Below are 15,565 nucleotides of genomic sequence, written 5' to 3' on the forward strand. Positions count from 1 at the left end.
CTAACCTTTATCCGGTCAGACTCAGTGAGGAAGTCTGATGACATGTTGCGGCAAGGCATACATTGATCGGACTCTGCGTACTGTACCCAAAGAGTCCAGTAGAGGGCAGAGCCTGTGTGAGATAGAATGAAGGTTATGATATTGTAACTCTAGTTCTATAACCACAGATGGAACCCTCTACCTATGGACCCTGTCACCCCTTTGCCATCCGCTGAAGTGGTTTCGGATAGTGAGCAGTGGTGAGACGCAGCTTATATAGTGTGGAAGACACACATAATCGGTAGGCGCATCCTGATTGGCCGGCTACATACATGCAAAATTTCAGTGGGCAGTTGCATGCAAGTGACAGGAAGAGAGTATTACCCATAGAGTCCACTAGAGGGCTCTGCCTGTGCTTATAGAACTAGGGTTACGATATCGTAACCTTTGTTTCCTGCTCTTGGAGTCGTGAAGGTTTAAAGGTGATTCAGCATTCATTTTCAAATTAAATACAACGGTCTTTAAATTGAAGTAATCACAAAATCAAAACAGAACTTTGATTAATAAATTATGATATGGCATTTGATAGAAAGATACATAATGACAAAGAATTTTTTTTTAAAAAAAGGCTTGCCGGAGCCAATACGCAGATCCATTTCCTCAAACCCATTTTGTGACTGCACAGATTGCACAAGCACACTGTCAAGCACGCCTTATATATCAGTTTAATTTTTTTACAGAGAAATGATGTGAAAATTTGCACCATATGTGCTCAGAGCATTAGGCTTTTGGGGTGAGCAGTAGCAGTAAAAGACGTTCACTTCATTGTACATACAGTAGGTACCTCCAAAAAACAATGTGTTTTTAAATGACAAAACTTTGAATAAACAGACAACAACAGACACAAAGTTATCTATCAGATAGTGAATCCAATTATATTCTACCAACTCATGGTCTCTGCCTCTATATGGCACACTACAAAGATTTCTGATAGGCAGATGGGATGAGAGCGCAGAGGAAGTCTAGCAAAAAAGGAGAAATTGACCTTTTTATTTTTAGATTTTTTTCTTTATGAGAAGGCTTGTCTAAACAGTGCCTCTACCTGTTTATCTGCCCATGGTGAAGTAGGACCACATAATCAAACTAGGTGTGTTTGTTATATGAAATTTGAACTTCCTCTCTCCTCTGCTGGTGACAGGAAATCAGAGAAATCAACAGCACTGTTGGAAAGGGAAACCCTATGAATATCTCAAGAAAAGCGTGACATTTGCATTGGCATTTTCCCTCAATAGCGTCAACAGCTGAATGCCCAGTGAGCCTTCTTGCTTTTATAGTGATGAAAACATGTCTTATGAAAGTCTTATGAAAACACTTTTGTGGTCTGAATAAAACCACTTCACATTGGTATCCAACATCCTCTTCTTTTTTTTCAGTGAGAAATGTGGTGCCACGCCTGCCAACAAGAGCTGTAATTAGTGGTGTAGGTTTATTTTTCTCTATGTAACATTTTAATAATTATTTATCAGACTTACATCAGAATGAGCATTAGTACCCAAAACATCATTCTGGGTTTAATCTAGTTGCCCTGAAACTAACTTGAAAATAATTTGCTTCTACGTCTCAGAAGTGTTAGACATACACTTTGAAAGTCTTTGAAAAATATGTTACACGTTACTATATATATATATATATATATATATATATACAATGTGCTCACGTACAACAGAAAGTGTTTGTCAATACTGTAACCCCTCCTACATAAAAGTTCCTCTAACTGATTGCCTTTGCTTTGAACGGTTTATTGTTTCTGCATTTTGCTTTCAACGTCTCCCTCCATCACAGCTTCAGTAGTAGAAACAGTTACCATAGTTTAATTTGTACAACTCAGAGAATAAGTCATACTTTAAGTATTTTTCATGGGAGTAACACAATGGACTGGATAATATCTACCACATTATTCTTGTCAGGTAAGACAAAATTTGTACATCCTGATTTTGTTTTTCATTGTCCCTTTATGAGTTTTTGTGCCGGTAGTGAAAATAGGATCCTGCCATTTCATTTAATATCTTATTTTATATACATCTTCAGCAGCTATGTTTCTATAACATACTGCAATCACAATAACTTTTATAAACATAAATTATCATTTGTTTTATTTTAAAAAACACAAAGGATGATAGATCAATAACTGGAACCACTATCTAGATAATCAATATCTTGAAAAAAAAAGATAATTTTTACATCTATGGCTCATCCTTTGTGAGTCAAGTTTCCTGCCTCAGTATGTGACCAACCCAGTCTTACACCTAAAACTTAATACTAGTTCCTTTTCCCCCCACCTGTGTTATGTGTAACTGATTATAAGAGCCTAAATTATTTTTAATCTATCCATTCATTTCTTATATATATCAAATCATTCTGTGCAGGTTTGCGGGGTGGAGGCGTTGTCTTTCAGGGGGCTGACACATAAAGACAGACATCCTAAATTATTATTATGTTTGAATTCAAATTGAATTGTTAATACTGCAACAGACGTTACTTGGCTCTCGGAAGTTAACATGATAGCATTTGCTGAATGTATACAACTTGTGAAACATATCAGACACCAACACAACATATCTATCTCACTTATCAGAAGGACGCTGATATAAATGTTCAATAGTTTTTATAATACACATAGAGTATGTATCTAATGTGATAGGTTGCCATGTGGGAGGGCAATGACAAACTTCCTGCAACCCCCTCAGTGATATATATAATATATATTAGTTTAATATATACTACAGTATGATCGAGACTGTGTTAAAATACAACAGAATTGGATGACATGAAATAAATGATGTGAAACTATGAACAGGTTAACATTAACAAATAAAATCTACAATAAAGTATTTTCTGTGACTGTCTTCCTGAAACCATAAAGGCCACAGTAGAAAAAGCAGAAACTGAGGGTGATGATAAAATTATTATTATTTTATGCATTTACTAGGTTTTTTTGTTTTATTTTTGAAAGACTGTGTCATTAAAAGTATAACATGATGCAATTTGGAACATTTTGAAATGTAATGGCTTCCAAAATTAATTAATATCCATCTGCAAGTGTCTGCCTGAGGTTCAACACATCCATTAAAGGAAGTTAACATGGCTATCTATCAGACAATCTCTTTTGACCGTTTTAAAAGCTGTTGACCATGAGAAAATATTTTGTCAGGAGGTCAAAGAGTTTATATAACTTGGACCATTTTTTCAAAACCTCATGTTTTTAGAAAACCTCAAAAAGTCAAAAGAAAGACCTTATTTTTGCAACATTCAAACAAAAATATTACTCCATGACAGGATATCCCCTGTGAAGGCAATTATACATGCTGTGTAAAGTAGTGCACTATATCTTTACATTCAAGTCTTAGTATTTATCATGTATCATAATTGTTATGAGCCACTATGTTCAGAATTGAAGAATTCCTGTCTTTGGTACCCTCTAGTGGTTGTATAAAAAAAGCAACACTTCACTCACTACACCTCATGACTGAAAGCAACACAGACTGTACAGATTTTCATAAGGACTGTCTCCTATTCCTGCAAATAAAAACTTAATGCCATGAGAATAATTTGAAAGATACTGTAACTGTACACATTGTGGCTTTAAATCAGATTAATTGTGTGGTTCTTCCTTCTTTACTCCTCAGTGTTAAAAGCTGCACTTTGTTTCAATATCGATCCTGTGGCTTGGAAGTCCCTGAATAGCTCTGCTGCAGGTTTTGGATACCAGGTGGTACAAAGACAATCAGAGTAAGTAGTGTGATGTGGTGGAACATGAATTTACAGTAACCATATCTGCTTCTTCACATCTGACTATGATAGGGTTTTTCCAGCTTGCATCTCTGTCATATGCTAGTTTCACAGATAAAATGTGGGATTTATTTAGCTACACTGTACTCACTGAACAGGTGCTCTCTCCTGATTGTTGGGTTGTATTTCCTCAGTTTGCTGGTCAGTGCCCCCCTTGCACAATATTCATCAAGTCAAAGAGGCCAAATATTTAAGTGCTCCACTGAGTCCTGCATGGAAGTATCAGTACCAGGTGAGCAACTACACATTTCAAAATGCTTTATTGATTCTTTAGCTTTTGTCATCTGATAAATATTGTTTCAGGGGATTTGTAAGACAGATACTGAGGCATCTATCTTTATCCTTACTGTCTTACTTGCCAACTGATTGAATAAAATAAAGTTATTCTACTTGTTCCCATAACAGTTCCTTTTGTTTTTAAAAATGTTAGGACTCAATAATTGACAAAATGACTTGTTAAGATGGAGATTGTATTCCATCTTGTTGGAAATTGGTCATATAAGCATAAAATATGTATAGTTGTGAGACACTGCTGTACAGTCATGACTGGGTAATGTTGTAATAGTTATCAGATCAGATAGGGAAATATTTTACTAGTGGTGGCTGTGGTTTGGTCACTGAGAATGTAGTTGTGTTGTATCTTGATGATTTTAACAGCCGATGGCTGATGTTTTTATGCAGTGCCAGAATTTGCAGTCAACATGTCCCTTGGTTTGACAATGACAAGTGATCCCACCACAAAAAATACTCTGGTAAGTTTGTAAAGTGCAAAGATTTACATGTCATTGATAATAAAAATGCAGAGGTTTGTATCTTTACCAGTAAATTCATTTTTTTTCAGCTTGAAAACAGAAAAGAGAACAGTAAAATAATCATCTATTAATCAGGACTTGGCCTTGTCTCTTTTCAGGCATGTGGTCCAACCATCCCAAAGGACTGCAAAAGTATCACGCTGTATAGTGGTGTATGCTTGCAGTTATCCAGTTATGATCATGTTGAATACTCTGTGCCCTCTTCTTCTGAAGGTACACAGGTTGAGTTTTTTTTACAATCTCAAAGGTAGTGATAAAAAAGGTCTAGTAATATTTGAGCACCACTGCACACACTTATCACTTCATACACACAACCCAACATGCATATTGGTAGATATCTGAGCATTGGATTATTTGTATTATACTGCAACACGTTGCTAAGTGGCTTTTCTGGAGTGATCAGCACAACAGTGTGCCTGAGCACTGGAACAAGCAGACAGACAATATAGCAATGTGTAATGTTCACAACAGGATGACATAAATGTTTTAAATCACTGTGCTTAAGAGGAAACAGTATATAATTATTCAGATGTATTTCTCCTTTTTGACAGAGTGTCGAACCCAAGCAGACATTGCATTTCTGTTGGATGGCTCAGGCAGTGTACATTCACAGGATTTTGATAGAATGAAGACTTTTGTGAAAAATCTGGTCGGATCATTCCAGGGACAGGATACAAAGGTAGGATTGTACTCAAAATATACCTCAGCCCTCCATGTAACTTGTTTGATTATTTGACTGTTGAATACACATCTCCATTTATCCATACATATTTCCATTTTTTCTCCTTTTTTTCCAGTTTGCCATTGCCCAGTTCTCCACAAATCCCACCATCCATTACTACTTTGACACTTTTGATACTAATAACTGGAAATCTCAAATTGATGGAATAAGACAGTTAACTGGATGGACTTACACAGCTAAAGCCATCGAACACGTTGTGTAAGTGCTTTCATGATGCTAATGTGTGACACCATCCTCAGAAGTTAACAATGTGTTTATTAGATTTGAGAGTTTTCCTATCGTGTTATGATATGCTTTTCATATTGATTTTCAACAGTCATGCCAAGTTTGATACAAATCAGTGTCATTACATCTAAACTGGCAAACTTTCAAAACTTTTTCAAAACATTTCTTTAAATAAATACTTCAAAATCTACTGTTACCAATTTAATTATAACACAACATATAATAGAGAAATTTAAAATCAGCTCAACACATTATACAGAAAAATAATCGTTTAGAAGTACAGTACTTACAGTACTTAAAGTACATCTCACACCACTCACTATTATATTTATTGGTTAATCTGGGAAATATTAAATTGGGGTTTGGACACCTGAGGGATTATTTTGCCTGCACACTGTTGAGAGGCAACAAGACAGTAATTAAATGGCACAACTAGTGGTATTAAGCCATGAGACTTTTGGTTTTATTTGCCTGGGATCTGATATTTCTGCCTCAATGGAGAGTGTATGGGATTTTGTTTTCTGTGCTCATAGCACTAAAAAGTTAAAAATTCACCAGCAACATGTTTTCAGAAACAATGTCCATGTTACTCAGAAATCTCAGAGAGACATCTCAAAGCTTGTACAAATAAAACCAAAACTATTTGCATGGCTTGATGCTACTGAGGTAAGTGACAACCTTTTATTTCTTAACCTATAAAGACATTTCATTTTCTTTCATTAAAAATGTACCACAAGAACATGTATTAAAAGTAGATTTTTCTTTTGACAGCAACAATGTCTTCTCGGCAAGCAGAGGCTCCAGGTCAGATGTGAAGAAGATTTTAATAGTCATTACAGATGGAGAATCTCATGACCGGAATGATTTGCAAAATGCAGTAAATTCAGCTGAAGAGAAAAAGATTGTTCGATTTGCTATTGGGGTAAGTTGCATTTATACTGTATTGTGTTAACATGTTAAAAAGTTAAAGCACATCTGACTAACACATCACATACAGCTCAGGTGACAGCAGCTACCTATACTCTGTTTTCTGTGGGATTTAAAAATGAAATGTCACAAAATGTTATTTGTCCACATTAAAGGCACAATCTTTCTTTTTTTGATCATATAAATTCAAATTGTACTCTCAACCATAATTGAGGAGTTTCAGGTATAGCTGGAAAATTGCCTTTTGTGTTTCTGAAAAATGATAATAATCCAAAATAGTTATATACTTTCTACACTCCAAAATTTACAGGCATTAATGACAAACAAACCTTTAGCAGTACTGAAAACACATGATTTAATGCTGCATGCTTGAGGGACGTTGATCAATTTGAGAGTCAGTAATATAAATGGAGCCAATATTTTACTTTTGTGCATACAAATCTATTTTGTTGTACAGTACAACACCTCAAACATGTTTTCTCAACATCCCTAGGTGGGGGGTGCATTCACAAATTACAGAGCAAAACAGGAACTGGACACCATTGCCTCTAAACCCTCAGCAAACCACGTGTTTCAAGTATCAAACTTTGGCGCTCTTGAAAAAATACGGCAGAGTTTGCAGGACAAAATCTTCTCTATTGAAGGTACACATGTAACCTTATCATGACAGCTTCACATCATTTTTGTGTTTTATTGTGATATTACTGTAAAAGTTATAGTTCCAAAGTAAACAATTATTATGTAATTTATTAGAAAGTGTAATTTTAAGCTGAACTGCCAGTCATTAGAAGTGACATGGACAATATTAGAAAATATACAGAATTACTGTTTTAACAAAAAAAAATACATACATATCTTGGCAAATACTTTATAATTATAACTCAGAGCTATAATCAAATTTCAAATCTGTATACTAACTCATTTATGTTGCTGTTACAGGATCTCAAACTGGTGGAGAGTCACTGAAAATGGAAATGGCTCAAGTGGGATTCAGTGCAGCTTATGTGCCTGGGGTAATTAAAAACACCAGACAGTCACTGGACAATATAGTCTTAGAAACACACACGCACACACACACACACACACACACACACACACACACACACACACACACACACACACACGTCTGTGTGTCACTCCTTGTGGCTGAAAAGCATATAGCTATATAAGGTCCAGATGATGAATGTATGATGCATTTAGCCTTTTCCTTGGCTGATGTTTTGTGCCAAACACATTTTCTATACTTTTCTGTCTAAATTGCAGGGGATTCAGATGGGTATTGTTGGTGCCAACCAGTGGAAGGGAGGCTACCAGCATTACACAAGCACAGGCCAGAAGGGGATCTCCTATGAGCCTTCAAATATGGAACCTGACAGTTATCTGGGTATGAATATTACAGTACATACAATAGTGTATTTACACTGCTGTACTGCAATCCTTCCTCCCATCTTTTGAAAACACAAGATTTTGAGAAAGGAACAGGAAAAAAACAAATGAGGACTAAGGAGTGAAAACTATGATTCAAAGTTGTGCAGAAGCCAGTAAGATATCAACGAATCCTGAAGACGCAGCTTGTATAGATATTGTGATGATTTTAAAATGTGTTCAGGGAAGACCAAAGTGAAGGCTCCTCATGGTCTCCAGATTTAAATGCATACAAGATAAGCAAAGAATATTCTGAACTAGAAGCATCCTGCAAGGAAAAGTGTGTAGGGGGTGACCCAAAGCAAGTTTTTTAATGTTAAATCAAACAAAGAATAAATAATGCTTATTTGTAATTAATAGCTTGCTGAAATGTGTAATTTTAAAGATTGTTCCCAGCCTTTGTATACTAATAAGCTTGACTCTTAAATTCTAGGTTACTCCATGGCAGTCGCCAAAACGTCGGGTGGCACACTGACAATTGTTGGTGCTCCAAGATATCAACACAGAGGAGTTGTGATTTCAGTTTATGAAAACAGTCTTGACCAAACAATTGATCCCTTTGCTTGGCAGGTGTGTGCTCACAATTAAGACAATATAAAGAATTAATTTTTTTAATCTTAAATTGAAGGTTGTTGTTTCCTCACTTTATTAATTGTTTTTTGTTGCTTACACAGTTTCAGATTGGTGAATATTTTGGTGCAGTGGTTTGTGCCATGGATGTGGATCGTGACACGTACACTGACCTCGTCCTCATATCTGCCCCTATGTACATGGACAGTGATAGAGAGGGACGAGTTTATGTTTGCAGCTTATCATATTTGGTAAATGACAGTTCTATCCAGATTTTATTGAATTTTTTCAATGAGAATTCAAACATTGACTCTCATCCTTTTTTCCACCAGAGAGTTGAGTGTCGCTTCAATAATCCATTAGTGCTGAAAGGGGATTCATCTGACCAAGGAAGATTTGGGTCTTCTCTTGCTGTACTGCCTGATCTTAACAGTGATGGTCTCAATGACTTGGCAGTTGGAGCACCTTTGGAGAATGGTGGTCAAGGTAGCATCTACATCTTCCACGGCGAAATAGGAGGAGGAGGAGGAAGGATTAGTCCTACTTACTCACGGGTGAGCGAGAGCAAAGATGCAAAAAGAGGATTTAAATGATATGTATGGCCTCTTGTTTGCCACTGTATTTAATATACAATCTAGACAAAATGTAGTTTTGATTGGTTAAAATGTTTTCATTTACATAGAGAATTGCTTCCTCTGAAGTCCAGCCAGGACTGAAATTCTTTGGCATGTCGATCAGTCAGTCGTCTTTTGACCTTAGTAACGACAGTCTGCCTGATTTAGCAGTGGGTTCAAAGGGAACAGTTGTCTTACTCAGGTAAGATGCTCCTGTCACACATTATTACTCCCAAATGTAATTCTACCATTTGTGTTCATTTGTGTCAACATAATCACAGTAACACGATTTTAAGTCTCTTGTTACTAATTTAGGACAGAACTGTTCACCAATAATGGATTGTATCAGGCAGCTAAAATAAGATTTACCAGTTGTCATTTTGGTATACTGCTTTACAATTTTCATACGTATTTTCCTACTCTGTCCATATCCAGATCAAAGCCTATAGTAATGGTAGAAGCTGAGGTGACGTTCAACCCAAACAAAATCCAAACTCAAAACTCAGACTGCTCAAAACCACTGAACAACACAGCTACAATCTGCTTTACCATGACCGGACGCTCTACAGTAGATAAAGGTCACTGATTCTCTTCACTGTCTCTAAACCACAGACCCACTGTCCATCCATCTAGATATGTGTGTACATGAGTAACCTTTAAATGAAAACTCCAATCTGTTCCAGCTAGAGCAACGATTAATTATACTTTAACGCTGGATGCCACACGTAAGGTCCCAAACAACCGAGCTTACATCACGGAGAAACAGCGAGAGCAGAGTGGATCAATAATTCTTGGCTTAGAGAAACGATGCTTCGATGTGAGCTTCCACATTGAGGTGAGTTGTTTAAAACCTAATAACATCAGGAAAACCCACTACAACCCACACAGCTTCAATGTGAAAAACATAATTTTTCATACAACCAACCATCACTACCTTGATATTCATAATAGTACCCTCCTCTCACAGGCCTGTCCAGAAGATGCTCTGAATCCACTTAACAATGAGCTCCGATTCATCTTTGACGGTTTGCCTTCTGACAAAAATCTCAGCCCAAGTCTGGCCCAACAGGCTCAGACAACAACCTTTCATCCCGTAAGTAATCTTTAAAGACACCCTCATTTATATATTATCTGGTCCGAATCAGTGGATGAGTTGGTAAACTTGGTGCATTTTCCCGTTGGTTGGATTTCCAACCAAAAACTATCACTACAAGCCACAAGAGAACGTTCACTCCTCTCATTGCTTACATCTGTCTGGGGTTGGAGCAAGAACATAAATACAGGAAGAAGCTCCTGAAGAATGTCTGGCAACAACATCATGTTCCCACCACAAACAAACTGCTCCGGAGTTTGTTTGGGACTGAACCGAGACCACATCCTCAAAGGATCTTGGTTGTTTTGGTCCACACCTGGGTACGATTACTGAGTTCAGATCTGCCCAGAAGAATCACATCAAGTTTGTCACTAGTGCACTGCCCATTCAAAATGTGCCTGTTAGGAATGGGCTGATTTCTTAATACCTAGATAGAGTTGTGCCCCTCCCCTAAACACCTCTGATGCAGACTATCAGTAGACGCTAGGGGTGGGCCCGAATACAAAGATGTTATTCGGAAAAGCACAAATTGTGGGTTTTTTCCAAACATTTGTTTCATACTAATATTTTAAAAATTATTTGATTTTGGGAAGAAAAAAAAACATGTTAAATACCAGCGTGCAGGTCAGTAATATCATTACCTCAGTCTCTCTCCTCTTCTCCGCTGTTAAGTCTATCAGCAGCTCCCAATACGGGGAGTCACATTCACCTACTACATGACGCACATTTCCTTATTTGGACATCACTCCTGGAGTTGGGGGTGTTCCCCAGAGATAAAGCTGAGCTATTGGCAAACAAAATGCTCTCAAGGGACTCTCCATAACCTGTTGTTCCCTTTCTCCTTTCCACAAAGTTAGGTTGTAAAAAATAGGCAATAAATGAAAAGTGCAAAGCAAGAATTGCTTTTGAAGTTCTTCCCTACACAATACACACTGTGCTGTCTCTTTGGTTATGGGTGTATAAATAAGTAGAGGTCTGGCTATGCATTTGTGATGCACTTGGTTTTAGCTCAGTAGTCAGCGCAGTCATCTTTGATCTGGAAGACTGGAGTTTGAGACCCGGTGTGAGAACCTCATTCATAAGATAGTTTATTCATAGACACTTATTTTAACGCTTTAATATCCTAAAATTAAAAGCATAATAAAAACAAAAACTGTATTTTTACACCTATTTCCACTTTTATTCGAATACAAATACAAATATAAATAATATTGCTGCCTCAACAAATATAAATACAAATACAAATACTGGCCTCTCCGCACATCCCTAGTAGATGCTACAATTTACTGATGCTCCCTAAACACCTGAGATACAGGCTATCGGTAGACTCTACAATTTACCCATGTTCCCTAAACACCTCACACTCAGGTTATCAGTAGATGCTAAAATTTACCCATGTTCCCTAAACGCTTCACATGCAGGCAATTGGTAGATGGTACAATTTACTGATGCTCCCTAAACACCTGAGATACAGGCTATCGGTAGACTCTACAATTTACCCATGTTCTCTAAACACCTCACATGTAGGCAATCGGTAGATGGTATAATTTACCGATGCTCCCTAAACACCTCACACACAGACTATTTGGATACTACAATTTTGAGTTGAGCTGAAGTTGATGGGATGAATTGTAGTAGGAACATGAGAAAATTATAGCGTCTACTGCTAATCTGCATGAGAGGCTTTTAGGGGATCGCACAACTCTCTCTAGGTATGAGAAATCGACCCATTCCGAACAGGCATGTTTTGAATGTGCACTGCACTAGTACATACATACATACATACATACAGACAGATAGACAGAGAATCCTTGTTTTATATAGACAGAAGATAGATATAGAGAGATGTCTGTCTTGGCTGTTTGCTCTTACACTTTCTGAACATACATGGTTTACTTCATACTGTCTTCCACAGTTACAGTTTGAGATCAACTGCGGCAATGACAGCATCTGTATAGATAACCTGAAAATGGATTTCAACTTCACCAGGTGAGGCTGAGTTTCAAATGTGAAGCCTGACTTAGGTGTGTGGATCTACTGTTTCATCTGTGGATTTACTATTGGTGGGCAGGTGACATGTTTAACTTTTCTCTTTGCACTCCCAAATTGATCAGCACGCTCTTTTAATTCTACTATTTCAGCAGAGCATTTAGCGTGTCTTTTTCCACATGCTGGACTAAAGTTACATACACCTGGACTCTCTTTGTGTTTTTTTTCATTCCTTCACTTTTCCATGTTCTCCTAATCTATCAGTTCCTCAGAGGTTAAAGTAGGCATTGATGAACTGCTGGAAGTCACTGTGTCAGTGGAAAACAGGGAGGAAAACTCCTACAACAGCCATGTCATTCTCACGTACCCACCCGGGCTCTCCTACAGGAAGTTTACAGGCCTGCAGGTGAGGATCAAGTCTGTTTCAATTCAACTCTGGTCAGCTGCTCTCTGAGGTTATGCAGCGATTGTGGATTATGTGTGCTTTTTGTTTATTTATTTTATTTTTAATAAAGGGAAGAATTGAGTGCAACTCCTTGGACAGTGGAGCTGGCTTATCTCAGGGAAAGACAGACTGCACTATCGACGAGCCTATTTTCAAGAGCAAGGCTAAGGTTTGTAGTGTGTACAGAAGCATCTCATCTCACTGCAGCTGAACCGAGAGAGGAGACAATCTGATCTCTCTCATTCTTTTCGTTTTAGGCACTCTTCATTGTGTCCTATGGGATTGAAAGCAACAGTCAACTTGACAGGAAGTTATTCATCACTGCAAATGCCACCAGGTACTGTTGTGTTCATCTTCCAGCCTATAAGCACATCACTGTACATGTGTGTATGTGACAATTATTATTTATTACTCATGTGTACAATAATTTCACCTCTCTTAGTGGGAACGAGCACTCCAAGTCAAGTGAACTTTACGAAATGAAAGGGATTGATGTGAAGTACAGCATTTTTATGACAATTGAAAGGTTTGTGTTCCATGTGATTTAGCAAGTTTAAAAAGATTTAAAAATAATTTAAGGTGACATTGAAAGGCCTAAAATCTATGAAACATTCAATGTTTCTGTTCAGTTCCCTCAGCTACAGCAATTTCACTTTCGGCAAGAGTAATTTGCAGAAACCACTCCAACAATCAATTCAGGTAAAATATCTTATCCTATCATAAAATCAATTTTAAAAAAAGTTCATTAACTTTATTCAGACTTGATTTTACTGCTCAGTTAGTCTTTTTCTTTTCTCCCCTCTTAGGTTGTAAATGACATCAGAGCGCTGAATTTCACTGTGGTGATCAGGGTGCCAGTAAAGCTCGGTGATAAAGACATCTGGGTGGATTCGAGCAGTTTGCAGGTAACATGTGGGAACTCATTGTTACTGAGACCCCACATGTCTCAAATGTGGCTGTTTTTATGAAACTAAAGCCTTGTGGATGAATTTGTTCTCTGTTAAACTGACATGGATCAGCTCTATTTCAGATTCCAGACTGCCAAAGAGACAAAGATGAAAAACCCACCATCGCAAATTTTGTTGCTCAGATACAGAAAAATAAGTCAGTGGTAAGTATCAGAGGCTCTACCATCTGTACATGGTGGAATTTAATCTAATCATATATAGATTTAGAAATGTATGGTATTTTATTGCATTACACATAAGTTTTCCCTGTTTCCAGCAATAAATGTAGGCCTCCTTTTAATCACCCACAGGACTGCTCTGTAGCCAGTTGCAGAGTGTTCAAGTGCAATCGTGTCATGGGAACTCTGGAGAGTAAAAAGTACACAATCTCTGCCAACCTTAGTTCTGAATGGATAAAGCAGGTAACTAATGTGTGTATATTAAAAATAATAATGTTCTAATGAAAATGAACAACCCTAAAGATTAAATTAAATGTCCAATTCCCCTGTTTTTCTTACACAGATTGGACTTGGTTCTGCCAAATTCCTCTTGACCAGCATGGCCAGTCTGGAGTATGACAGAAACCAGTACATCTTCTTTTCAGTGCGGTCAAATAACAATCCTCCCATTCACAAGGTAATTACACATCAGATTTGTTTATTTGTGTTTGAAAAGAGCTTGAATGGAGATCTGATCCAAAATCTGTCACTGCACATCTCAGATTGTGGCAGAGGTAGAAGTGTATCCTGAACCAGACTTCACCAAAGAGATTGTTGGAGGATCTCTGGGAGGGTTGGCTCTGCTGGCTTTACTCACTGCTGGCCTGTACAAGGTGAGATACTGTACATGCACAGCATTATAGAGACAATAAGACAATTTTACGTCTGGTATTGGGCACCCTTTATCACAAAATACACCCAGTGACAATACTTGAATGTGGCATCTTTACATTTTTATTATTCTTTCATTTGGTTTGGTTCTTTTTATGTTTTTATTGTTTATCTCTAATGCAGGATTGCAGTGTTTTTATCTAACTTCCTTTGTTTTGTACTCTCAGGCTGGATTTTTCAAGAGTAAATACAAGGAAATGATTAATGAGGAACAAACAGCTGATCCGGGGGTTGAGGGAGGCAAACCCACACCAGAGTGACAAACATGAAGTCAGTTGATGTCCCACAGACAAGCTGATACAAGCCAGAAAACACCAAAACTGTTCCAACATCTACACTGGCTTTGTTATCTCGGATTAGTTCATCTTTACCATAAGTTGTTGTACCATAAGTTTGTCCTAAATAGAAAATATATAGATATGTTGCCATTTTCATGAATAGACATTTGAATGGAAAATATATTTGTGCAACCACTTTCATTTCATTAACCTGAAAAAGAGCTTGTGATGCATACATAGAGCGGCAAGAGTTTTAGAGCTTCAAAACTGATTTTGTAATTCACATTTTGAACTGAATAGCTTACTGTTAGTCTACAAAGAAATATTTGTGCTTATATCCCTGCAAACCATGTGTGTTAATTTGTACACTTTGTTTTAAATGAAAAATAATTAAATACAGTATGATCCTTTGGAGTCTGATTTTTCATCACATTATACTGTACAACTGCTGAAATACAAGGTGTAAGAGCAGGGACCTTACTTGCTTGAGATAAATGTGTATTTGATACCACTTTTATTGACGATGTGAGCTGCTTTGCTTTTAAATACATTTTAAAATGTGCAACATTGTGTTCTGAATGTATGTAAGAAGACATTTGATGCTTCATCAATGTTTATTTCATATGTGAAATAAACACTCTGCCTCCTGCCACAACACCAGTAGAGATGTTGTCTGTGACTGTGCTGACTCCATTGAGACAGTTACACTGTCTGTTTCCCAGAACTGGAACCTCCACTTGTAGAGTTTCAGGGAAGGGTAATGAAACTGAGGAAACAACA

General features: G+C 37.3%; 1 protein-coding gene and 1 pseudogene across 1 annotated transcript; one reads left to right on the plus strand and one right to left on the minus strand.

Annotated features, from left to right (window-relative positions):
- LOC137172614 (polyserase-2-like) overlaps nt 1-15,565 on the minus strand; it is a 38,978-nt pseudogene that overhangs the window by 22,962 nt on the left and 451 nt on the right.
- Nucleotides 1,799-15,454, plus strand: LOC137171630 (integrin alpha-M-like). Its single transcript, XM_067575662.1, has 29 exons — nt 1,799-1,946; nt 3,666-3,768; nt 3,963-4,060; nt 4,510-4,580; nt 4,739-4,853; nt 5,192-5,319; nt 5,438-5,580; nt 6,379-6,529; nt 7,028-7,178; nt 7,474-7,547; nt 7,798-7,918; nt 8,393-8,529; nt 8,634-9,083; nt 9,212-9,345; nt 9,579-9,721; nt 9,827-9,978; nt 10,111-10,236; nt 12,152-12,225; nt 12,490-12,631; nt 12,741-12,839; nt 12,928-13,007; nt 13,113-13,196; nt 13,300-13,369; nt 13,477-13,575; nt 13,701-13,781; nt 13,929-14,039; nt 14,140-14,253; nt 14,339-14,449; nt 14,675-15,454. Exons 1-29 carry the CDS (start codon nt 1,910-1,912, stop codon nt 14,765-14,767), a joined length of 3,492 nt encoding a protein of 1,163 aa, XP_067431763.1. The 5' UTR covers nt 1,799-1,909; the 3' UTR covers nt 14,768-15,454.

This window comes from Thunnus thynnus, chromosome 20 (genome assembly GCF_963924715.1).
Source record: "Thunnus thynnus chromosome 20, fThuThy2.1, whole genome shotgun sequence".
Classification (NCBI taxonomy): Eukaryota; Metazoa; Chordata; class Actinopteri; order Scombriformes; family Scombridae; genus Thunnus; species Thunnus thynnus.